Raw genomic sequence first — 24880 nt, 5'->3', positions numbered from 1 at the left:
CTCCGACGCATCCTCGGCATCACCTGGCAGGACAAAGTTCCAAACAACACAGTCCTGGAACGTGCTGGAATCCCTAGCATGTATTCACTGCGGAAACAGAGACGCCTGCGTTGGCTTGGTCATGTCGTGAGAATGGATGATGGCCGGATCCCAAAGGATCTCCTCTATGGAGAACTCGTGCAAGGAAAGCGCCCTACAGGTAGACCACAGCTGCGATACAAGGACATCTGCAAGAGGGATCTGAAGGCCTTAGGGATGGACCTCAACAAGTGGGAAACCCTGGCCTCTGAGCGGCCCGCTTGGAGGCAGGCTGTGCAGCATGGCCTTTCCCAGTTTGAAGAGACACTTTGCCAACAGTCTGAGGCTAAGAGGCAAAGAAGGAAGGCCCACAGCCAGGGAGACAGACCAGGGACAGACTGCACTTGCTCCCGGTGTGGAAGGGATTGTCACTCCCGGATTGGCCTTTTCAGCCACACTAGACGCTGTGCCAGAACCACCTTTCAGAGCGCGATACCATAGTCTTTCGAGACTGAAGGTTGCCAATACATACACATTGATCTGGGAGTAAATCCTATTAAACTCAGTGGGACTTACTCCTGAATAGACAGGCATAGGATTGCATTGTAAATGTACACTGCTAACTGGACAAAGAGGCACTTTTTAAAGCAAAGCTCCTCTTACATTTAGCAGGCAGAGACTACCTGTCTTTTCTAGCAGCTCTTGATGGTATTTCTCCTTAATCTTTTTAGACTGTGAGCCCTTTTGGGACAAGGAGCCATTTACTTATTTGATTTTCTCTGAAGTAAACTGCTTTGTGAACCTTTCTGTTGAACAGCAGTATATAAATACAGGTATTCATCACTGACAATGTCAGTGGTCCTAAACCACTAGAGTCTGGCAGAAAATGACATTTTTTTCTAACCCATCTAACACAGCTATTTTCAACCACTGTGCCGTGACACACTGGTGTGCCGCAAATGGTCCCCAGGTGTGCCGCGGGAATTTGGGAGAGTGTCATTTGTTAGTAGGGCCCTTGGGGGATGTGAGTCCCCCACCAATAGCATGGTGTGCCTTGTCAATGGTCAAATTACTGATGGTGTGCCTTGACCATTTTAGGGTCCTTTTAGTGTGCCGCGAGATGAAAAAGGTTGAAAATCACTGTTCTAACATATAGTATTCTGACTGCCTATAGATCCACAGGCTAATTTGAACAATTGGGGACACCTGAGGTGAAGCTGCACTTAGAGTGTGACTCCAACTTCTGGCACCAAACTATCTTGATGATCCATCACTCTGATTAAGGCAATCTGCAGCCACAAACCATGGTTGAGTCAGAATTAATGTTTCCCACATCCTCATCTTAACCAAACACTGCTTTGCAAAAAAACAAAAATTCCTAGTTCCCACCCCACCCTGACCCCAGCAATAATGCCAGCATGAATTGGTGGAGTCTCTTCCACTCACTCAAAAACTAGCTCACTGCCTTTAAGCCCACAACGCCCAGGAAGAAGAAAAGGTGGCAGGCATGGCTGTCCAAACGGTCCTTGCATCAAACTGTAACTAAGCTTAAATATGTAAACATGAAATAACTTCATGTTCTTCCCCAGGTTCTCCCTGCTTCCACTTCCCTCCCCTTCCCCAGGATCCACCAACATACCATGCAGATAGGATTGGGTCATCAGCCCCCATTGTGCAACAAGACACATATCTAATTTGACCCTAGTTATAATTAGGAACACAAGGAGACGCCTTCTATGGGGCCAGACCACTGGCCAACCTAGCTTGGTATTTCCAGTAAGGTTAGATGGGGCGTCTTTCCTAGCCTTACCAGAAGATTATAGGAATTGAAATAGGGACCTTGTGGATGCAAAGCAGGTGCTCTACCACTGACTGAGGTGGTTGTGCATTTATCTTAGGGCCCAATCTTAACTAAATCCTAACTAAATGCACAGGCTCTGCTGCATCCTATGGGCAGTTGGAGACAATTCTAGGGCAGAGATGAAAGTAAAAAAATTTTTTCACTTACTGTTCTCCCAATGGGTCTACTTGGATCTGCACCAGCTTTTTTGTTGGCACAAGTCTAAGCAGACCCAAAGGAGCGTGTCAAAGGTGACAAGGTGGTCAGGGGATATCGATGGAGAAGGCTCTACCAATACCAACCCACCAGCTTCTCATGTCACACCCCCTGAGGCCCCAATCCCCAGTCTGCCCACCTCTCACCCCGTTCCACCCACCCCCTACCCCCATCACCGGCATACTGGCTCTGGTGGGCACAGCGGTTTCTAGTAGTGAGGCTGCAGCACTGCTGACTTTTGCAGCAGCGCATGAAAAAGGGCCACCAATGGAGCACTGCATGCACCCTTAGCAGCCATTTTATAACAGCGGAACAGGGTTACACTGTCATAAATGCCTCCACGCCTCTCCCCAAAACCAAATCTCTTTTGCTTTGGAGTGACCTATAGAATTAGAGCAGTGCTAAAAACATTTTAGCACTGGGGACCCACTTTTTGCAATGACAAACTCTTGGGACCCACCAGAAGTGATGCCATTAACCTGGAAGTGATGTCATGGCTGGAAGTGATATCATCAAGTTTAGGCTTGAAACCTAAGCTGTGATTAGTCAAAGGTCCGATTACACACTTGTCCTGTTATTTTGCATAGCTTGGAATTCAAACATTCCAGCTTGGAAGTCAAGGCAGAATGCAGACTTGGATCCTTCTCCAACCACACAGCCCTCCCCCCTTTCTAGTGTCCCATCTTTATTCAGGGTAAAGCACCATGTCTGTCTCCCACCAGGAGCATGCCCTGCCCAGTAGCTCTGTACCCTGTATTTTCAGTGGTGACCCACAGTTTGAGAAACACTGTATTAGAGCAAATATTCTTGAATTGGATTAAATTGAATGCTCTGCAAGGAAAAAGATTGGCCCAGTGAGTGTGACGCCTGTGTGATGATCAGCCTCAACTGCAGATGTGTGCAAGGCAAGATCCTTCTTGGGTCTATTTGTTCACAGTTCTTCCTGGCCGCCGCACCGTGGTGTGAAATCCTTCATTCCTCACTGCTTGCCTCAGCCTATGGGGTTTGCCAGCTGCATCACTTCCCACAGCGAGCCGATTGAAAAACAATGATAGAGAGTTACGGCCAAAAGCGTCTCTCTCTTCCTCGCTGTGCACACATCGTGTCGCTCCAAGGTCATGCTTGCACAGAACTTCCGGCACGGAGAAGAACTTCCCAGAAAGGCAGCCAAAACCCAGCTTTGCTGACAGCTGAAATCCATCAAAAGACACCCCCCCCCCCGCCTTTTGGAGCCAGAGGCTGCTATTGGTGCCTCTGCCAGAAGTAAGGACAGGCCAACTAAGGGAGGGATGAAAAAGTCCAGCCAACACAAAAGAAAAGTGTTACTCACAGAAGTCTCCTTTCCAGTGCCAGCCTGTACATTTTGCTGAGCGCCCAATTACACCCCCCCCCACACACACACACACTCACAATCCCATTTCCTTTGTACATCCAAAGTCCTCTCCTTTCCTCCTTCTCCTCTTAGGAGGAGAAGGAATGCAGCATGGTGCCTTCCTTTTCTTGCCACCCCAAGAAACGGCCCACAGTCTGTTGCCCAAAATGGCCTGCTTCACCCTACTTCGTGGTAGGGCCAGCCCTGACCAGTCACACATTCTGCAGAGGCAACCCTGGGTTTGCCACCAAAGGGATGCTCAGCCAGTCCCAACCCCCTGACGACTTTACCTGCAAGATGCACCTGTTGACAAGCACCTGTCTGCTGCATTACGATACACAGGTATTTCATGCAAGCGAATGCCAAAAATAGGCATTATAAGAGTTAAAGAACTGCTGCTTCTCTGTGGCTTTGGTTGGCAGACTTCAGCTAGGAGACCAAGGACAAACTATTGCTCTCTATGGCTAAGCACCCAAGCCAGCAGTTAGCTCAGCCTAATGAGGGACTTATAAAGGCCTTCTGTTCAGGCTGACACTTTGTGCAACCACCGTATTTGCAGTGCGCGGCTTGAGACTTGCGGCTCCCAAGTCATGTTCTGTGTAGTGGCTGCCTACTGCCCTGGACCAACAACCCTTTCCTTCTTGTAAACACTCCTTTTTCCTCTTGTCACATCGATTGCAAATGTCACACCGATTTTTTAAAAAGGAAGGAGGGGGGACCCGGGAAACTATAGGCCAGTCAGCCTAACATCTATTCCGGGTAAGATGGTGGAATGCCTCATCAAAGATAGAATCTCAAAACCCACAGACGAACAGGCCTTGCTGAGGGAGAATCAGCATGGCTTCTGTAAGGGTAAGTCTTGCCTCACAAACCTTTTAGAATTCTTTGAAAAGGTCAACAGGCATGTGGATGCGGGAGAACCCGTGGACATTATATATCTGGACTTTCAGAAGGTGTTCGACATGGTCCCTCACCAAAGGCTACTGAAAAACCTCCATAGTCACAGTCAGGAAATTAGAGGGCAGGTCCTCTCCTGGATAGAGAACTGGTTGAAGACCAGGAAACAGAGAGTGGGTGTCAATGGGCAATTTCCACAATGGAGAGAGCTGAAAAGCAGTGTGCCCCAAGGATCCGTCCTGGGACCGGTGCTCTTTAACTTCTTCATAAATGACCTGGAGACAGGGTTGAGCAGTGAGGTGGCTAAGTTCGCAGACAACACCAAACTTTTCTGAGTGGTGAAGACCAGAAGCGATTGTGAAGAGCTCCAGAAGGATCTCTTCAAACTGGCAGAATGGGCAGCAAAATGGCAGATGCGTTTCAATGTCAGTAAGTGTAAAGTCATGCACATTGGGGCAAGAAATCAAAACTTCACATATAGACTAATGGGTTCTGAGCTGCCTGTGACAGATCAGGAGCGGGATCTTGGGGTGGTGGTGGACAGGTCGATGAAAGTGTCGACCCAATGTGCAGCGGCAGTAAAGATGGCCAATTCTATGCTTGGGATCATTAGAAAAGGTATTGAGAACAAAGCAGCTAATATAATGTTGGCATCCTTCAGTCTCGGAAGACTATGGTATCACGCTCTGAATAGTGTTCTGGAACAGAGTGTCCTCTCCAGTGCGTGAAGCCTGCGTGAAGTAGGTATGGAGGACAGGCTGTTACCCATGCAGCAAATCCCCCCTCTCCACGTTGCTGAAATGGTCCAATGGAAAGGCAGAGGCCAATACGGTTGGTTCCAGCCAGAAGTCGCAGGAGTTGCCAGAACATAACTGTGTTCAGCCATGAACTGCCTCAGGGACTCCGGCTCCGGATTTTGCCTCGAGGATGACTCCTGAAGCCTTTTCCATAACAGGATGTAGCCACAAGGCAGTGGAGGTTTGGGATAAGAATAGGCCCTCAGTTTGGCTGTACTTGTCGTAAGAGGTGACTAAACAGCCACCGGGTAGATGGGACTCGTCTGCCTGGGAAGGCAGCTCATCTGAGAGAAGGAAAACTCTGATCCCAAATATTATAATAGTGTTGTACAAATCGATGGTAAGGCCACACCTGGAGTATTGTGTCCAGTTCTGGTCACCGCATCTCAAAAAAGACATAGTGGAAATGGAAAAGGTGCAAAAGAGAGCGACTATGATGATTACGGGGCTGGGGCACCTTCCTTATGAGGAAAGGCTACGGCGTTTGGGCCTCTGCGGCCTAGAAAAGAGGCGCCTGAGGGGGGACATGATTGAGACATACAAAATTATGCAGGGGGTGGACAGAGTGGATAGAGAGATGTAACCTCCAAAGGGGTGCAATGGGCAACGTTCAATGATCTAGGCAAGAATAGGGTAAAAAAAAATCTAGTTTTTTTCTTTCTGTGCAGGAAATGGACTGCAGAGAAGAAGCTCACACAAGGAGCAGATGTGTCTGCCAATCCATTCAGTTTGCCCCTGAGGAGCAGGAGCCGAAATGTTTTCGGGATTTCCTGGGAGAGATTTAATGGGTTGAAGAGGGACTGGATAGACCTGAGAAGAGTGGGAGCTGAGAGAGGAAAGAAGAAATAAAGGCTGACCTTTGGAAATGCCTGCCTGTAATGCTGTTCGCAGAATCCTGCTTGGCCTTCTGCCAGGAATGGGAGGTGATGGAGGCAGAGAGGCAAGGGGTGAAAGGAAGGGTGGACAAGCCTCCCCCCCCTCCGCCACACCAAGAGGAAGCCGAGCTAAATATAGCAAATGGCAGAAAGAAAACTGCAAGACAAGGAGGCACTGAAGTGACAAGGATCTAGGAATGCCAGAGGATAGCACAGAGAAGGCCCTTTTGTGCTCCCTCAGTGTGACGTCTGAAGTCTGCAGGGTAGTCATTCATCTGGCTAAATACTCAAAGAAATCAAAGAAGGAAAACACATAACAGTTCATTGACTCCCATTTTAAGGAGAATAAGGAAGCGGGGTTGGATCGTTCCCTACAGTTTAAAGTGGTCCCTCAGTCAACTTTACATAACAGGGCCGGCCCATCCGTGAGGTCAACTGAGGCAGTCGCCTCAGGCAGCTGATTGATGGGAGATGCCCATCTTGGTCCACCCACTCATCTGTACTGCTCTTCCTCCAGCTCCTGAACTGGAAAAGGACAGGGGGATGAAGCGAAAGAGGATGTGAGGAGGAGGCAAGTGGTTATCTAGAAAGTCTTCAATGCTCTAGGCCAGGGGTGCCCAAATCCCAGCCCTGGGGCCACATGTGGCCTTCGAGGCCTCTCAATGCGGCTCTCAGGGAGCCCCCAGTCTCCAATGAGCCTCTGGCCCTCTGGAGATTTGTTGGAGCCTGCACTGGCCCAACACAGCATGAAGGCAAATGTTTGACCACTTGCATGAGCTGTGGGATGAGGGCTTCCTCCACCGCTTGCTGTTTCACATCTGTGATGCAGTAGCAGCAGCAAAGGAAAGGCCAGCCTTGCTTTGGGCAAGACCTTTTATAGGTCTTGAGCTATTGCAAACCTTCATTCATTCATATAAGTTCATCTTTAATATATTCATTAATGTAAATGTATGTAAATTTATTCAAATTTTAATTGTTAATTATTTCTTTACATTAAGAATTTTAAATGTAAATTAATTCTTTACATTAATTTAAATGTAAATTAATTCCCCCAACACAGTGTCAGAGAGATGATGTGTGGCCCTCCTGCCAAAAACTTTGGACACCCCTGCTCTAGGCCACCATCTCCTCTCTTCCACACTTCCTGTTCCACTCGGTCCCTCTTTTCCTTTTCTAATCCAGGGAGTGGGAGGACCAGAGGTTGTCATATCACCAGGTTGGGGGGAAGCATTTGACATCCCAGGTCACATGCTGGAAGGTCTTAGGTTGGCCCTGTTGCAGAGGGTCTCCATTGGTTGTCATTTCTATTTGGGAAAGCCACAGCAAATCTGAACTTCTTAGAACTATTTATGTTTTCTCATTTGTAAACTTACTGCCCAATCCTTTGGTGCCAATGCAGTTGTGCTGGCTGAGTTCCCAGTGCATCCAATGGTGGGGAGGGGGATTGGACAGCCAGTCAATAACAATATTTTTTACTTACTCCCTGGTTGGTTGGCAACCTTCAGTCTCGAAAGACTATGGTATAAGCCTACAGCACCCAGTATTCCTAGGCAGTCTCCCATCCAAGTACTAACCAGGCTTGACCCTGCTTAGCTTCCGAGATCAGACAAGATCGGGCTGCCCAATCACCTGTGGGTCTCCTTGAGCATATCCCAGCCATTTTGCTTGCATACATCCAAGGAGGGAAAGGAGAGGGGCGGCCTGGGAAAAAGGGCATAAGCTCTAGTACATGCCGATGCTACCAAGATCCATCCTCCCCACCTCTGCTCTCCCCCAGACCACCCTGAAACATCCCCTCCCCATGAATGCCATGCCTCCACCACCAACTTACCAGCTCCAATGTAGACTTTTGGATCAGCTGCTACATGCACAGCGCCACTGCCCATTTGTGGCAGCAGCCTGGAAGCACATGGCAGTGGCCCTGCTTTTACTCTGCCCTAAAGGGTGTTGCACTGCTAGAATGCTAGTTTTGGCAGTGCAAGGCTTCAGCTGGTGCCCTAATGGATTGATGCATCAACTCAAACTCATACAGCCCAAGGCAGAATTTTTTTTTTCCATGCAGGAGCAGCGCATCATGTGATTTCCCCCACCTGCAGCACATGCAGTGTTGCAAGAGAAGAGGAAGCAAGCTACAACGCAGGTTTACATACTCACCTAATATTTGTAAGAACCACTCAGCAGCAATTTTCAACCACTCTGCTGTGGCATATTGATGTGCTATGCATGGTCTGCAGGTGTGCCACAAGAGTTTTCAGGAGGGTCATTTATTAGTAGGGCCATTGTGGGAGGTGAACCTCATTTTTGTCAATTGGCAAAAAAACTGATGGTGTGCCTTGACCATTTTAGTGCCATGTCAGTGTGCCGTGGGACCACAGAAGCTGAATCCAGCCTCCACACCAATGAAAACAGGTGAGTCTGCACTGGCTGAGCACAGCCAGTGCAGGGGTTGGGAGGGCGGGCGGGGGGGGGGAAGTGTTCCAGGGTGGGTGGCAGGTGGGCCCATGGGCGGGCTGGGAGGGAAAGGGGGATGTTAGGCCAGATCCTATCGCCATCCCTGGGCAGCCCAGGGCTGTCTGGGGCTGCTTGGATCTGCGCCACAGGTGGCACAGATCTGAGTAGCCCCATGGGGGCTGCTGCAGCTCTACATGGGGTAAGTGGAATTACTTCCCCTTGCCTTGGGCCGGGCCACAACCAGTCCAAAACTCGTACTGGATACAGCACAGGCCAGTCAGCCTGCCGGTTCCAGCGCAAGTTAGGATTGCACCGCCCATCATTTTACCTCCCCAACCCCATTGCAAGGTGCACTGCCATTCCTGGCCTCAGCTTTCCATGCATTTACTTCTGCATTTGTCACCATTAAAAAAACAAAAACAAATCAAGCACGTCCTTACCATAGCTGGAACCATCAGATGGAGAAAAGAGTAATAAGAAGCCTGATTTACATTGTTCTGAGGCTTCAATGTCCATGTCACCAAAGGTCAGGCTGAGGTAGCTCCCCACAGCCACGTGAATTTTCCACTCACAGGATGTGAAGTTGGGGTAGGTGCCTGGGTAGTTTTTGGAGGTCAGAGTCCCACTGTAAGGTGTCAGCACTGAGTGGCCACAACCATCCCCTGGAAGGAAATGAGATATGATCAGGTACATACATGTCTTCAGTACTGTGTATCATATTAGTCAACGGTCTCAAAATGGCTAGGGAAGTTGAACAGAAAGGAGGAAGCTGCAGTCAAGACTAAGGGTAGGTCTAGCATGCAACAGAATGAAATGGTCAGGAGCAGCAGAGTCCTGAAGGGGTAGAATGGTCTGGTCCGCTTCAAACCATGAGTGGTGTAACCTGATTTGTAGAACAGAAGTTACGGAGAGGCACTTTGAATCGGTTTAGACATATTTCATATCCACAGATATTGAAGTTTTTGTTTGCAGGGTAACTTTACAAAATGAACACAGTAACCATCTATGTCAAGAAAACAATGATTTTTCAATTTTTGAATATTTAAAGTTTTGCATTTTACATGCAAAATGTCCACAACCGGACAAGCACCAGAGAAAGAAAACATCCATCATACTATTGAAAGCTGACCATCCAATTAGCGAACCACTTATTTCAAAAACCATGTTTCACGGCTTAGTAGTTTGGTTCCACTTTGAATTCAAGGCTTTAGGTTTGAATTCAGTTTCAGTTCACTGAAAACACCTCTCTCAGTCAGTCTCTTGATTTAGGTTCCGGCTTGCTTCAACCCCTTGGCCAGCCCCAGCACACCAGTAAACCCTGCACCAGAGCTAATTCCTCAGTCTGTTTAGCTTCTGCTCCTGGGACCTTGACCTCTGCACCATGTCTCCGGCTGGGCCTGACATCTCCTCAGTGTCTTTCTGGTCCTTCCCCTCCAGTACTGCTGCCTCAGAAATTGACCTTTTGCCTGGCTACGCACCTGCCCTGTCCACCTCTCTTGGATCCTGATTTAACTTTTTCTACAACTAAACCTCCCTGTTTGGACTCCACCCCTGTCTCCATATCCTGGGCTGACAGTCAGCTCTCCCAGACAAACTTGGCCCAAGAACTCTTCACCGGGACAGCACACCAAATGCCACCCCCTTGTACCAAGTGGATGCACCAGCCACCACTGCCACACCTCCTCCCTGGATTTGAAAAGGAAGAGGAAAATGAAGCAGAAGAGGAAGTGTGGAGGAGAGTGGTGGGCTAATGTGAGACACAATGTTGGAGGATCTGCAGTGCTCTCATTCACCACTCTACCTCCTCCACTCCCACGTCCCTCTTCCTTTTTGAAATCATGAAGTGGGAAGAGCAGTGGAGATGGATGGGTAGGTGGAGGTGAGAGCCATCTTGGACAACCATCTCTGTTGGCCTCATGAATGAGCCAGCCCTGGGTTCTGGGTCTCAGAACCCAACCACCTGGAGCAGTCCCCTCCTGCAGCCTGACAATGATTGCATTACACATGATGTATTGGATCGGAAAGAACTTTTGGGCGCAATCCTAACCCCTTATATCAGTGCTTTCCTGCACTGACATAAGGGCAATGCAACTCTGAGGTAAGGGAGCAAACGTTCCCTTACTTTGAGGAGGCCTCCATGAGTGATACCCAACTGCAGGATGCAGCACACATCCCATTGGCACTGCTATGCCAGTGCTGGAAAGCACTGACATAAGGGTTTAGGATTGCACCCTTCAGGTCTGTTTTCAGTTCCCTTAAGCCAGCAATTTTCAGTGTGCCACAGGTGTGACATGGGAGTTTGGGGCGAGGGTCATTTATTACTAAGGCATTGGGAAATGTGAGCCCCCCACCAGCCATTTGGTATGCCTTGTCAATTGTCAAAAGACTGATGGTATTGCCTTGACAATTTTAGCCCCTTACCAGTGTGCTGTGAGATGAAAAAGGTTGACAATCACTGCCTTAAGCTATCCAGTCATTTCATCCACTTCATTTTTAGTAATCGGTCGAGCAGGAGGAATCAGCGTAATTTTCCTTTGGTTGGGAAGCAGGGGATTTACGAGAATTGGTTTTATGACTACAACTCCCTACTGACTAAAGATGCAGATGAATGAGATTATGCCCGAGGGTTAAAGTTTAATCAAGGGTCCGGGAGAGAGAGAGGGTTATCTGCTTGGCAAAAGTGGTGACTGGAAGATTTTCTATGATCCCACAAGTTGCTGGCTTTTCTGATTTATCAGCTTATGTCTTATATCTACTGCATGAAGCAAGAAATAAGACACGTTTCTTGTGTCTATAGAATATTTTTGTTTTATCCTAAGCAAATGCACAGAGACATAACATTGAATAAATAGAATTTGCCTCCATCTGCATCCCGCATGGACGATGGTAAGCGTTTGTAGGGAAAGTTGATCGGTGAGGACTTGAAAAATACAGCCCAAGAACTGCCTGGTTGTTTTCCGGTGGGGTGATTTGAGGGATAGATTTGGAGTAGGAAAATTCTGTATACCAAGGGATGCTTTCTGAGGCCTGGGGAGGCCGCATGCTTTGTCTCACCACTCCAGGTCATTGCCTTCAACAAAGTGAAATTCTCCCCATGGAGAACCCCATCCAAAACTGCCTTTATGTTTAAGGAAAACGTGGTCATATCCAGCCACGTACCTCTAGCATTGTGTGTTGTCTACCCTTGGCCTCCTAATGAGTACCTCAGGAGAGCCTCCTATTGGCTCTCCTAATGGGTACTATCTTCCTTGTGCACTTTTGTGGTCCTCTTGCCCTTGCCCCCAAGATCTCTTGTGGCTTGAGTCAGATACAAAATATTGTCCCAAGTCTGCTTCCATGTCTGGCCTTGAGGACCTTTTCCCAAAATGTTACAGGGGAAATTCCCAGGGAGTGTTGAAATCCTGATTCCTGAGACACATCAGTGCCAAAGCCCCTTTCAAGACACTGCAATGCAGATCTAAGTGTGTTTAACTCACACGTCACAAAATTTCTTTTTCTGGGCCCTGTTCAGCAGGAAAACCCTTTGATGTTGGTCAGCAAGTTCCTACCAGCATATCTTTCAACAGGATGCAGGAAAGACAAAACAGAACAGATGCTGCAGAAAAATGCTCCCCCTTGGCTTAGACATAAAACCTCTAAAGACCAGGAATGCTTTCCTGTGGCCACTGTGGCCTGCAGTGGGCGTATTGGTAGGTTGATATGTAATTCATTGGCTTTGATTCTCAGTAGTGATGCGAAGCCCATCCACATATCATCACTGCACTGGCTCAGCATGGTAAGGATGGGACAGCTCCACAGAAAGGCAGTTTCTGTTTTCTCCCCATCTGTTCCAGTGTCTACTGAAATGGGACCTGACAGAGCTATGAATTAACATTTTGTAATGGCACTGGACAAAAACACACGCATCAGGATACAATATTAATATCTGCATTATTATCAATGGCAACATTAACCATAATAAATATGATTTGGGGACCAATCCTATACAACTTTTCAGGGTTGATGTCGGTGGTGGTTCTGCAGGGGGGGGAGGACGGTCAGGGGGCAAAAGCCCTTGGTGCCATGACTGTGGGGCGGCACCACCATGCCTGCCATGCCGCTGCTTCCGCCTCTGCCCCCCAGCTCTCTGGGGCCATTACATCGGCCAGAGAGGCCCCACACTGCATCCCTGGAAACTCTGAAAGTTTTCTGAGGCCTCCAAAGTGGCCGGAAGTACTGTTTAATGGCACTGTGGAGGCTTCAGAATGCTTTTGAAGTGCATGGGGACATCATGTGAGTCTTTGTACAGCTTAGTGAGTCTCCAGGGGGGGGGGAGTTGCAGTTCTGTGCCCCAGGCAGCAGAGGAGTCAGGTCCACCACTGGCTGATGTAGTCATGCCAATGGGGGTGTGCACATCATCCTAAAGAGGGGAACATTTGTTCCCTTACCTTTGGGGTGCATTGTGGTTGCATTGGTGCTAGAAAGTGGGATAGCCCTGGGCCCTTGGTCTCTTTTATCCCCCAGCCATTTAAATTGTGAGCCGCTTTGGGACAGAAATATTTGCAATTGGAAAAGCAGGTCGAAGCTGCTCAGAACAGAGGGTGAGAAGAGCCAGTTCTGGAGTTGGACTTAGACCTGGAAGACCAAGGTTCAAATCCCCTTTCAGTCAAGATGCTTCCTGGGTGACGTTGGGCCAGTCAGCCTAACCTACTTCACAGGGTTGTCGCAAGGACAAAGAGAGGGAAGAAACTGAACTCCATGGAAGAAGGGTAGTATAAAAATGTGAAATATAAAAGAAATAAAATAATAAATTTGCTAAATAAAAACAAAGTAAAGTGTACCACAGCTACTGATAACAGTATATTTTGCATTTGTTTATTCAGCAGATTTTTATCCTCCTCTAATAAGATCTAATAAGAGACACAACAGAGACAGAGAGAGGAGTACAGCTTCCTCCCCCAAGCTTTATTTCCCTCCCTTTCCTCTGTTGCAACTATTTAGATTATAAACCCCTTGGGGCTGAGACCTCTCATTCTGTGTAAACTGGCATGTACATTGATGGAACTAAATTGAACAAAATAATGTGCAATCATTTGATGTGCATCTTATAGAATCATAGAAACATAGAGTTGGAAGTGACCTAAAAGGTAATCTAGTCCAACCCCCTGCCTGTAGCAGGCAATCCTACTAGAGCATTTCTAGCAGGTACTTGTGGAGCCTCTGCTTGAAGATTTCCAATGAGGAACAATTCACAGGCTTACAGAATTGTAAGCTAACAATTCTTAGGCTTACAGTCCAGTTCTAACCCCCGTCACACTGTATCATGCTGGTGCACCACAGAGGCATGCACTGCATGCTATGGTGGGGAGTGCTATGGTGGGGGGGACGGGACAATCAGGAGACCTGAGAGACTTAAGGGGAAGTATTTTTTTCTTACCTATACATAAACCCCCTGATGAAACTATGGGTCTCTTCAGACTTACACTAGCTATGCTGCAATCTACAGCTGGCGTTAAGTCTGGGGAGAGCTGGGGGTAGGGCAGGCTGAAAAATGGGGAATAGGATCTGTCGTGTCTGGGTGTCACTAGATCCACCCCCTCTCTCCCCTGATATGTTTCCCATTCCACCCCCTCAAATGCTCCATTACTTCTCCACTGTAATGAATGTTGCCCACCAGCAACATAATTTTGATTAGTATTTTTAATTTATCATCAAGCAGTTGTGCAGGAGAATTCTCAGGCACATGTGATGTCTGCACACACCTTCCAACTTCTTGCCCAGAATGGTTCATTAGCTAACCTTCTCCTTGTGTTAGAATTCCACCCCTAAATGTATGGAAGCCTTTCCATATATTCAGCCTATTGGGTGAGAAGAGTCACCACAGCTGGGAACATTTAGTAACTTTCATGGATCTGTCCAGTTTTGCCAATGTTCTCTGGGGTCAGATATTAACGCGCAGCAAGGCTGGGAGATGTGGGGTGATATGACTGGGGCGGTGTTGGGAATGAATTGCCGGGTTTAGAGCCTGGGGTCTCGTGCTATGAAAGAGTAGCTGAATGTGAGGAGTTCAGCTTCTTGTTTGCTACAGGTCCAGGGAGCATGGGTCCAAGATCCCTTGGCACCCATGTAGCAGCACACCAAATGCCACTCCCCTGAACCAGAGGTGTGCCAGCTGCTGCTATTGCACATCCTCGATTTGAAAAAAGAAGAAGAGAGGAATGGAGCAGAACAGGAAGTGTGGAGGAGAAGAGGGCTTGAGTATTGGCAAAAGTGAACTTCAGGCTCTGGAGAGGGAACAGGAAGGGCGGGGAGGGGGATTACCCAGGGGATGGTTTCATGCTCCTGCAGGCTCTCAGTCATGCTTTCCACTCTTCAATCACGCTCCACAAGCTAAAAAGCAATCAAGATGGGAAGGGATGGTACAGACTGAGGCTTCTGCCCCCCAGAACATTTCTGCCATCATCATCAACCATCACAATTACCTTCTCCTGATTGCTATCCAGAGCCTGGTGGCAGTCCGGGGGGGGGGGGGGAATCAACTATGAAACAAATGAAGCTTAAGCTTCAGGGCCCCTAATCCTGGAGGGGCCGCAGAAGCAACTTTAGTGCACATTACTTAAAAATTTAGAGCAGTGATTTTCAACCTTTTTCGTCTCATGGCACACTGACAAGGTACTAAAATTGACAAGGCACACCATGCTGTTGGTGGAGAGCTCACACCCCCCATTGGCCCTATTAACAAATGACCCTCCCCCAAACTCTCGCGGCACACCTGCAGACCATTCACGGCAGAACACCAGTGTGCCCCGGAACAGTGGTTGAAAATGGCTGATTTAGAGTCTACTGTTACAGTAGTGGTTAATTTCGAAAAAGAAAAATTGTGATCTGTTGTGGAACAACCCCACTGAAGAAGATAACAGTGGTTAACCAGATCTTGTTGCTGGTTGCAAAGGAACCCCCATAACAGTTCAAGCTGCAGGACCCCAAAAGTGTTAGGTCCACTACTGTGGCAGTCACAGGGCGCATAGGGCACTTCCTGCCAATCCACCACTTTCCCAAGCCACAACTGAATCTGTGCCTTCTCATCCACAAGCAGGTCTTGCTCAGGGTTGCTCCACACATACCCTTGACCTGTATCCTGTTGTACAGCTTCTGTGATGGGGGGGGGGAGAGAGAGAGAGAGAACTCTTCTGAGGCTCTTGCATTTATCTCTCCAGGATATGGGCACTGCTAATTCCCTCCTCCTCCTATGTAGCAATCGAAAGTAAGAGGCAGTTCATCTTTCTTGAGTTTTCCCATAAGTCAGTGTTGGTCAACCTTGGGGCTGGGGACCCAATGGGGTCACAAAACCTCAGTTATGGGTCGTGGCAACGTACAGGATTGAAAAAAAGTTGAAGGCTACTGGTTAGAGCACCACCAGTAAAGGGGGAGGCATCTGATGCACCCCTTCAGGGACCAGGAGACGGTGTCCCAGTCCTGCTCAAGTTCTTAGCAGTTCTGCTTCAATAGCTTTTACCAGTGCCAGGCTTTTCTGCTGTCTCTCTAACAAGAATATCTGGCTACAGTGAACAGTGCTGGGAGGGTGAAATGGGTGAGGAGTTGGTGGGGGTGGGCAGATAGGGTCCTGAGAGGGGGTGAGATCAACAGTGGGTCCCCAGGCTCATTATTCATTTATTTATTTATTGGGGTCGTGGCATGAAAAAAAGGCTGAAGACCACTGCCTTAAGGGATAAACAGCAGGGTATGTGCTAGACAGCAGTAGCCAGATGTTCCTCAAGGGGTGCTTGTCTTCTCTCCATCCCACCAGCTTACCTGAAGAATTGCCGGGGATTGGTGCCGCCTCTGACCCAGCGATTTTCAACCTTTTTCATCTCATGGCACACTGACAGGGCACTAAAATTGTCAGGGCACACACTTTTGGACCACTGACAAGGCACATCATGCTGCCGGTGGGGGGGGGGCTCACACCCCCCACTGGCCCTTCTAATAAATGACCTTCCCCCAAATTCCGGCAGCACACCTGTGGACCACTCGCGGCACACCAATGTGCCATGGCACGGTGGTTGAAAATGGTTGCTCGAACCATTGGGCATGGCTGCTGGTGGTGGGGGTGGGTGGCTTCTTCTCCCCCCCCCGCCTCTCATTTGTCCCAGGTGCGCTCCTTACCCCTCTGGCCGCGAACTGGCCAGGAATCCAGGCGCAGCAGCAACTGGAACAGCTGGAGCATCCCCGGGGCGCCAAGCCGGGCGCGCATCGTCCTCGCAGCGGGTGCCTCTCCCCCCTTCTGGACAACTCCAGCAGCGGCGCCTCCTCGCAGCGCCCGGAGCCAGTCGCCGCCTCCCGATTGGCTGGAAGGCGCCAAGCCTCCCTCGGCTACTAGTCCCGCCCGGGAGGTTTCCCTGCTGCTGGCTGTCCTATTGTGGAAGAGGGGAGCAGGATGGGATGGGATGGGGGGCGCACCTGGGGGTCCCGAGCAGCAGGAGTGGAAAGTTTGGGCAGTGGGGTGGACCTGGGTGCAATCCTGTGCATGTCTACTTGGAAGTAAGTCCTGTAGCTTTCAATGGGCCTTACTCCTACGAAAGTTTGTACTACGTAGGATTGCCGCCTAAGGCTCCAATCCTATGTACACCTTCCTGGGCGTAAGCCCCACTGACCATAATGGGACTTACTTCTGAGTAGACATGCATAGGCTTGAGCTGCAACTCTCACACGCGCGCGCACACCTCCACTTGACACTGAACTCCGAGTGGGATGGAGGCCACTTTCAGATTCTATCTAATCAACTTTCTCAGTAGTTCCCAAACCTTGTGGTACCCACAAAGTTTCACTTTACTTGCCTCTCAAGCCTCTGTAGCTACGACGGTGACTGGGCAGCAGTGCCCCCCCCCCCCAGTAGTGGGGTGTTTATCCCTTGATGCACATTGCCTAATCTGCCTTGTATCAGTTTCACGTCCCACCAAAAATTGGATCTTGACCAATGGGGAGCTACGGACCCACAGGTTGGGAACCACTAATCTGTCTAATCCAGTGGTTCCCAAATTGTGGGTTGGGACCCACTAGTGGGTTGCAATCTGATTTTTGGTGGGTCACTAAAGGGTGATGGAAAGATCAGAAAACTAATTGCTTCAAGCCCTGAGGCTATTAAAAAAAATCAGACATTGTAGCTGCTAATTACCCTGCAAAGAACTTGGCTCTTGCAGTTTGTAAGATAGCTGCTAACTGCCCTGCAAGGAGCTGAGTTCCTGCAGTTTGCAAGAATGTGAAAATAGAGGCAGATAAATGTTTGAGGATCTTTTTCTGGTTATTATTACTTATAAATAAATAAACAAATGTTTCTTTCTAGATCACTTTTTAAAAGTCTTGTAAAGCTAGGTGGGTCTTGATACAGTGTCATTTTAAAAAGTGGATCTTGGTGCTAAAAAGTTTGGGAACCACTGATCTAATCTATCTCTCTCTACTTTGCCTATCTGATTATGGTCTATGTTGTGTCCATTGTCTGTCTCTCTACTGCCCATGGCTCTATCCATCTATCTTCTTTAATCAATCAAATCATTATCCATATCTCCATTTACCCTGATAACACAGGCCAACACACATTTTGCTTCCTTAAGCATTACACCAATTCCTGGGTATATTTAGAGTGCCGGTTCCAAAAATGGCATCCGTTTTGCCCTATCACATCTAGTTTTGGAGACACGGCATAGCCTCTTTAGGTTATGGTTCAAGCAGCTTCCTCATGAGGAAGCCTACACCATGGTTTCCTCATGAGGAAGCTACTTGAACCATTCACTAATGAGGCTATACTATATCTCCAAAACTAGACATGATAGGGCAAAATGGATGCCATTTTTTGAATCTGCACCCCCAAATTCATATCAAACCACCATAAAGTTTGGGGGAAACTTTTCTGACCCTCAAGTTTGTAGGCCTGTGTAACTGGAGAGGCACCTTTTAAGTGGTCGTTTTCTTATATTGAGCAAGGGGAGACAGGGCCATCCCATCCTGAGGTGGTCACCTTAGGCAGCAGATTGTTGAAGGCTACTCAGTCTACTTGCTGTTGCTGAGCCAGAGCCCACCACTCTCCTTCATACTATTCCAATCCAGGGAGAAGGAATTGCAAAGACTGGCACATTACCAGGTAAAGGAAGGCAGCAATTGGCATGCCACTTCAGACACCAGGAGGTCTTGGGCTGGTCGTGAAGTGATAGCAACTGACACCCACTGCACCATGTTTTATCCAGTGTGCTGGTGTCATTTGTGCTTTTCGTTAAATGTTAGCGTGAGTCCTTAAGGACAGGAAATCATTTTCCCATTAATTTTGCTACATAAATTGCTTTATGAATGCTACATAAATTGCTTCTGTTGTTGAAGTGGTATAGTATGTATATTTCAAACATCTTCTGCTGCAGTCTTCCCCTTGTCAGACTACATTCCATGCCTCAGGACTTATAGGGGCTCTCTGTGTTTTATATCTCAATCCATCCTTAAAGACCTAGGCAGTTTATAAGTGAACATGAACACCGCTGATAAAAGTAATCTTAGGGTGCAATCCTAACCCCTTTCCAGCACTGGCATAGCGGTGCCAATGGGACATGTGCTGCATCCTGCAGTTGGGTGCCACTTATGGAGGCCTCCTCAAAGTAAGGGAATGTTTGTTTCCGTACCTCTGACTGCATTGCCCTTACGACAGTGCTGGAAAGCACTGACATAAGGGGTTAGGATTTCGCCCCTTAAAGATCTAAACTAAAAACTAAATGTGGTAAAATCTCACAGCCTGAAAAAGCTGAGTCTGGTAGACAAAAAGCAATCTAAATTAAAGGACCTCACAATGCTTTTATACAGTTCCAACAATCACTCCTTCTGGATGGCTATTAATGTGGACCTTCTCCACAGGGACGTATCTTAATGGTCGTGATGGGACAGCAAAAGGCAGGATGTTGTCAAGATACAGGGCAATTTAGGGTTCTCTAGGTCAAAATCAGTACCTCAAATTGTGCACCAACAGCTACAGAAAGTCAATACAGACATCTGCGCCTGCTTTTAACATGCCTCCCTTGGAACCAAAGCAAGACATCTACTGCTATGAGAGACCTTCTTCCAGAAATTCCTTCCATTTCATGCCTAATACTTGGCAGTGTCTATTTAAACAGCCACTTTTAAAAACTTGGCAGTGGCATATTTTCCTGAAAACAGATGTTGGTGCGGACAATCAAGGGGCCAAGGTGGCCTTTGGCGCCATCATGCGGCCGTGAAATTGGTCATCATAAGTGGTTTTTAGAAGACTTAACTTCTAGGAACCCATACATATTCTGTCTAGATAGGACATTCAATTTATGCCTCACCTTTCTCTACTTTGCTTATATCAAAATGGATTTTAAAAAATACTCAAAAACCAATAAAATCAGAGTAAAATTTATTGACTGAAAACTTATTCCCTCAGGGCTTCCTTTCTGGAATTTACAAAAACAAGTCTTGTCCCACCTTAAAGGCTACCTAATTTATTGCTATTAAGTTATTTTGTGAACTTACTGTCCACTTTATCATGTATGTATGTATGAATGTATGAAATGGATGGCACTCCACACAGAAACTTATGCTAGAATACACTGGTTAGCCTTTAAGATGCAACATGATTCTAGTGTGCTATTGTTGCACAGATTAAGAGCTCAATCCTAACCCCTTATGTCAGTGCTTTCCAGCACTAAGGGCAATGCAGCTCTGAGGTAAGGGAACAAACATTCCTTTACTTTGAGGAGGCCTCTGTGAGTGACACCCAACTGCAGGATGCAGCACATGTCCCATTGTTACCGCTATGCCAGTGCTGGAAAGCACTGACCTAAGGGGTTAGGATTGCGCCCTAATACGGCTAGACCTCTGGATGTTGTTCTTTTAGAATTTATCAGCAAGGGTGCCTGTGTTTGTTTATGTCTCAAACATAACCAAGGTTCCCCCCCTTGTAAGTATCAGATTAGCACTGCAAAGTTAGGAAAGTTGTGTTATTATCACCAGTTATTGCTGCTGAACCATAACCTCTTCGCTTATCTTGTATACATTTGCACAGAATGTCACTGTTATTGCTTCTCCACTGAGCTTGCTGCTCCACTGAATAGATACATTTAATCACAAAAGCAAACTAATAGCACTGTAGACAAACAGGCTGTGGGCCCCAGCAAGATACTGATAAACATAAAACTGTAATGTAAATAAACAAGGGGATGACAGAGTGGAGGGCACTTTAAAACATTTTGAGTTCAGAGATGTCTGCTTTGGCCTTCTTCAGAAACGCAGTTGTGATTTCAAGGAACAATTGCAAGCTGAAGTGACAGATTTAAAAAAAATGTAGCAAAGGACAGAATTTTCAGAGAGTGGCACATCCAAGAGAATTAAACAAACACACTTGCAAAGGAGGGAGGCATCAAAGGTTGGTCAGGTGGTACACTGGCTGGGGGCCACTATCTGGGCCAACCCCTAAACCCTCACTATCAATGGCGGCAGTACTGTCTAGTGCACCAGGAGGCAGCCTTTGCAGGGTTTTGTCCCAGGGCTCCCAGCAATCTGGCACCAGCACTGTGCACACATACACCATGAGGTATCAAGGTATTGTCTATAGTTCTAGAACTAGATAGCCATTTAGTACTGCTGCTCCTGTGCTGGATAGGATTGGGCCATTAAGCTATTCTTGGAAACTCTCCCCCACATCATATGTCATGTTATTAATTCCTGGAGGTTCATACCTTCAGATACTGGTGCAGACATTGAATTAGTTATATTTTAATATTATACAACAATACATTTATTTGTTGTTATGATATAAGCATAGTTTCAGGCTGCAATCCTATACACATCCTATTTACCTGGGAGTAAATCTAATTTAACTGAATAGGATTTACATCTCAGTAGACATGAGATGTTCCCAGTGATATTTTTCATTAGACAAAATTATCACATGTAAACAGTTATTACATTATATAATGATAATAATGATAATAATGATAATAATAATAATAATAATAAAACTTTATTTCTATCCCACCCTTCTCCCCAAAGGGACCCAGGGCGGCTAACAACATATAAAACAGATTAAAACATACTTTCACAAACAGATAAAAACACATTAAAAAACACATTAGCAGAACCCATAAAAACAGTAGTCAGATAAAAGTCAGAATAAAAGAGCATAAAACAGCAGTACTTAGAGGAATCAAGCCTGTAAAAAGCAACTAAAAGATGTATAAAAGATGTTAAAAAGGCCATGAAGTCAGAAGGCTTGATTAAACAACAAGGTCAACACATACTAATATATATCAACACATGCTAATATATATCTATATCTATAAAATACTATTATCAAATAATATAATTCTCTAATACAGAGGTGTCAAACATAAGTCCTGGGGGCCGGATGAGGCCTGTGGAAGCTTTTTTATCTGGTCCTCGGGCTCAGCTGCTGAGCACCACTGAGATGTTACTGCTGAAAGGGCAGCAGAGATGTTACTGCTGAATTGGGCTCTCCCATATCTTGAAACATGGTCAAGATTTGCATATTTTCTCTTCTGTCATTTGCAGCTAATGAGTTCCTAAGTGATAAAAAGTGCTTATTTTTTTTGTTATGACCTATTTAATGACATCTCTACTGGCCCTCTGCAGGCAAGATGCTATTTGGCTCTCTGTTTGAAATGAGTTTGACACCCCTGCTCTAAAACAATGGTGAATAGACATAATAATTATATACTGATATATTTAATTACTATACATATTTATTATATAACACAGTTATTTCAGTCTATTATTAATTATGCTGATTTCAGGTGGGTTCCCATTCATTTCCATGTGCATTTTATTTTTAATATCTTAGATTTGATGCTACCATGGTATCTGACTGCATTTGGGGAAATGATACAGATCTGTACTTTTAACAGGTTAATATCTATATTACAGCCCAATCCTATGCATGTCTACTCAGAAGTAAGTCCTATTAGAGTCAATGGGGCTTAATCCCAGGAAAATGTGGATAGGATTGGGCTGTTAGTGTTTCTCAACTAGTAGTTCAGGTACCACCAGTGATACTTAAGGTAGTGTCTGGCAGTACTTATGGGACCCTTGGACACCTGCTGCCTGGCAGCGAGACCAGGAACACGACACAACAACAACAACAACAACAACAATTATTATTATTATTATTATTATTATTATTAACAGTATTTATATACTGCTTTTCAACTAAAAGTTCACAAAGCAGTTTACAGAGAAAAAATCAAATAACTAAATGGCTCCCTGTCCCAAAAGGGCTCACAATCTAAAAGATGCAAATGAATCCCAGCAGATAGCCACTAGGACAGACAGTGCTGGGGTGAGGTGGGCCAGTTACTCTCCCCCTGCTAAAAAAAGGAGCACCCACTTGAAAAAGTGCCTCTTACCCAATTACCAGGGGTTACCCAACAAGCAGCAGGAGGAGGCTTGGCTCAGCGGGCAGAGTTCCAAAGCATGCTTTCCCATGCTCAAAAAAATCCTCCCATTCACCCTGAGCCTCTCTCTTACTTGTGTTTGTTATATTGTATCTGGCCTCCCAAACCAGAGGTGGCAGTGATGTCATCCCGTTACTTCCAGTGGTACTTCGAATAGGTGGACCATGTGAAGTGGTACAGTAGAGGACAAATGTTGAGAAACACAAATCTATATGATTTTAACCATATGCAGTTTACTGTCAATGCAGTTTACTGTCAATGCAGTTTACTCCCAGGTAAGTGTGGATAGGATGGTAGCCTTTGGGATGTTTGGGGAATTTTTTTAAAAACAGATCAACTGCTTGGGAGGGTTCTTCTTTAGTTTAAATAAATTTTTAACCTTATTGTTGTAAACTTTAAATTTACTTAATCAATTGATTTGATTTTGTCAAGGGGGGGGGCTGTTATAAATTGTTCTGCTTGATTATGTCACTTCCAGCCATGACATCACTTCCAGGTAAATGACATCACTTCATTTTCCTGCTTGATGATGCCACTTCTGTCCATGACATCACTTCCAGGATACACACAAAACCAACACCAGGCATTTATATACCCCCTTTATGGACAATGGATTTGGCTTTATTCAAGGCAATTTACATGGGTAGGCTTTCTCTAAACCACCCAAAGAGTTTTTACAATGAACAGAGTAGTTCTATCTTTCAAGAACTGAGTACATTCCAGGTGGATCTTCTGTCTGGTCACATTCTGGCTGCCGTCTCCTTCCAGAGCTTCAGAGCTAGCTTCTTTGGCTCTCACCCAAAAGAGCTCTGCTCAGCTTGTCAAGGTCTTGCCACTCCAGGGACTTCTGGTGATCCTGAACAGGCGACCTTCAGATTAGATCTTTGGGTGTAATAGTAGCTCTACCCTATAGACCAGACCTCCTGACATCCCTTCATTTTCCTGCTTGATGTCACTTCCAGCCACTGACAGCACTTCCAGGTTAATGACATCACTTCACTTTCCTGCTTGATGATGTCACTTCCAGCCAGAACATCACTTCCAGGTTAATGACATAACTTCATTTTCCTATTTGATGATTTCACTTCCAGCCATGACATCACTTCATTGTCCTGCTTGATGATGTCACTTCCAGCCATGATATCACTTCCAGGTTAATGATATCCCTTCATTGTCCTGCTTGACCATGTCACTTCTGGCCCAATATCACTACCAGGTTAAAGACATCACTTCCAGTGGGCCCCAACGGACTGGCCTTTCCAAAAAGCGGGCCCAGTGCTAAAAGGTTTGAGAATCCCTGGTGTAGACTGTAAGCTCCTCAGGCCAGAGACTTGTTTTTTCTCTCTGCGTGTGAGATGCCGTGCACTTGGATGGGACTGTCCAGGATGACGCTGGACCACGGAAGGCCACATCTCCTCAGGCCTCATGAGAGTTCCACAGCAGGCAGGCAGCAAGGTGGGACCACCTGAGGCCAACTGTTGCCTCACACCTCAGTCATGTGACGCACCATGCGGTGCAACCCTCTCAGGCCTCAGTCACGTGACATGCAGAGGTGGGAAGCTATCATTGCCTCACACTTCAGTTGTGTGACATGCAGGCCCCTTTCAGGCCAATTGCCGCCTCACATCCCAGTCACATGACATGCAGTGATGTGGGAACCGCTCAGGCTAAGGGTCACCTCACACCTCAGTCACGTAACATGCAGAGGCGGGAACCTCCTCAAGCTATCAGCCCCTCGCACCTCTGTCAAGTGACAGGCAGCGAGGAGGGAACCCCTTCAGGCCCCTCAGGCCAACAGTCGCCTCGCACCTCAGTCACGTGACAAACAGATTGGCGGGAACCCCCTCAGGTTAACGGTCGCCTCACACATCAGTCACGTGACACGCAGGGGAGGGAGCCTCATTAGGCCCCCCCCCGCACGGCCCCTCTGAGCCCTGAGCAGGGCTGGCGGGCCGCGCTTCCCTCAGAGC

The 24880-nt window shown here is 46.9% G+C and overlaps 1 protein-coding gene across 1 annotated transcript in view; it reads right to left on the bottom strand.

Moving 5' to 3' along the window:
• LOC136661684 (discoidin, CUB and LCCL domain-containing protein 1-like) overlaps positions 1 to 16719 on the bottom strand; it is a 49679-nt gene extending 32960 nt beyond the window's left edge. Inside the window, exons 1-2 of the mRNA XM_066639057.1 lie at positions 16612 to 16719; positions 8907 to 9128 (exon numbers count right to left, since the gene is read on the bottom strand). Of these exons, the coding sequence (XP_066495154.1) occupies positions 8907 to 9128; positions 16612 to 16699 (310 nt within the window). The 5' untranslated portion in view covers positions 16700 to 16719. The remainder of the gene's footprint in view (positions 1 to 8906; positions 9129 to 16611) is intronic.
• Between the last annotated feature and the right edge of the window lie 8161 nt (positions 16720 to 24880).

The sequence above is a fragment of the Tiliqua scincoides genome, chromosome 10 (genome assembly GCF_035046505.1).
Source record: "Tiliqua scincoides isolate rTilSci1 chromosome 10, rTilSci1.hap2, whole genome shotgun sequence".
NCBI lineage: Eukaryota > Metazoa > Chordata > Lepidosauria > Squamata > Scincidae > Tiliqua > Tiliqua scincoides.
Note: the sequence above shows the minus strand (reverse complement) of the source record. Positions and strands in the feature narration are given on the sequence as shown.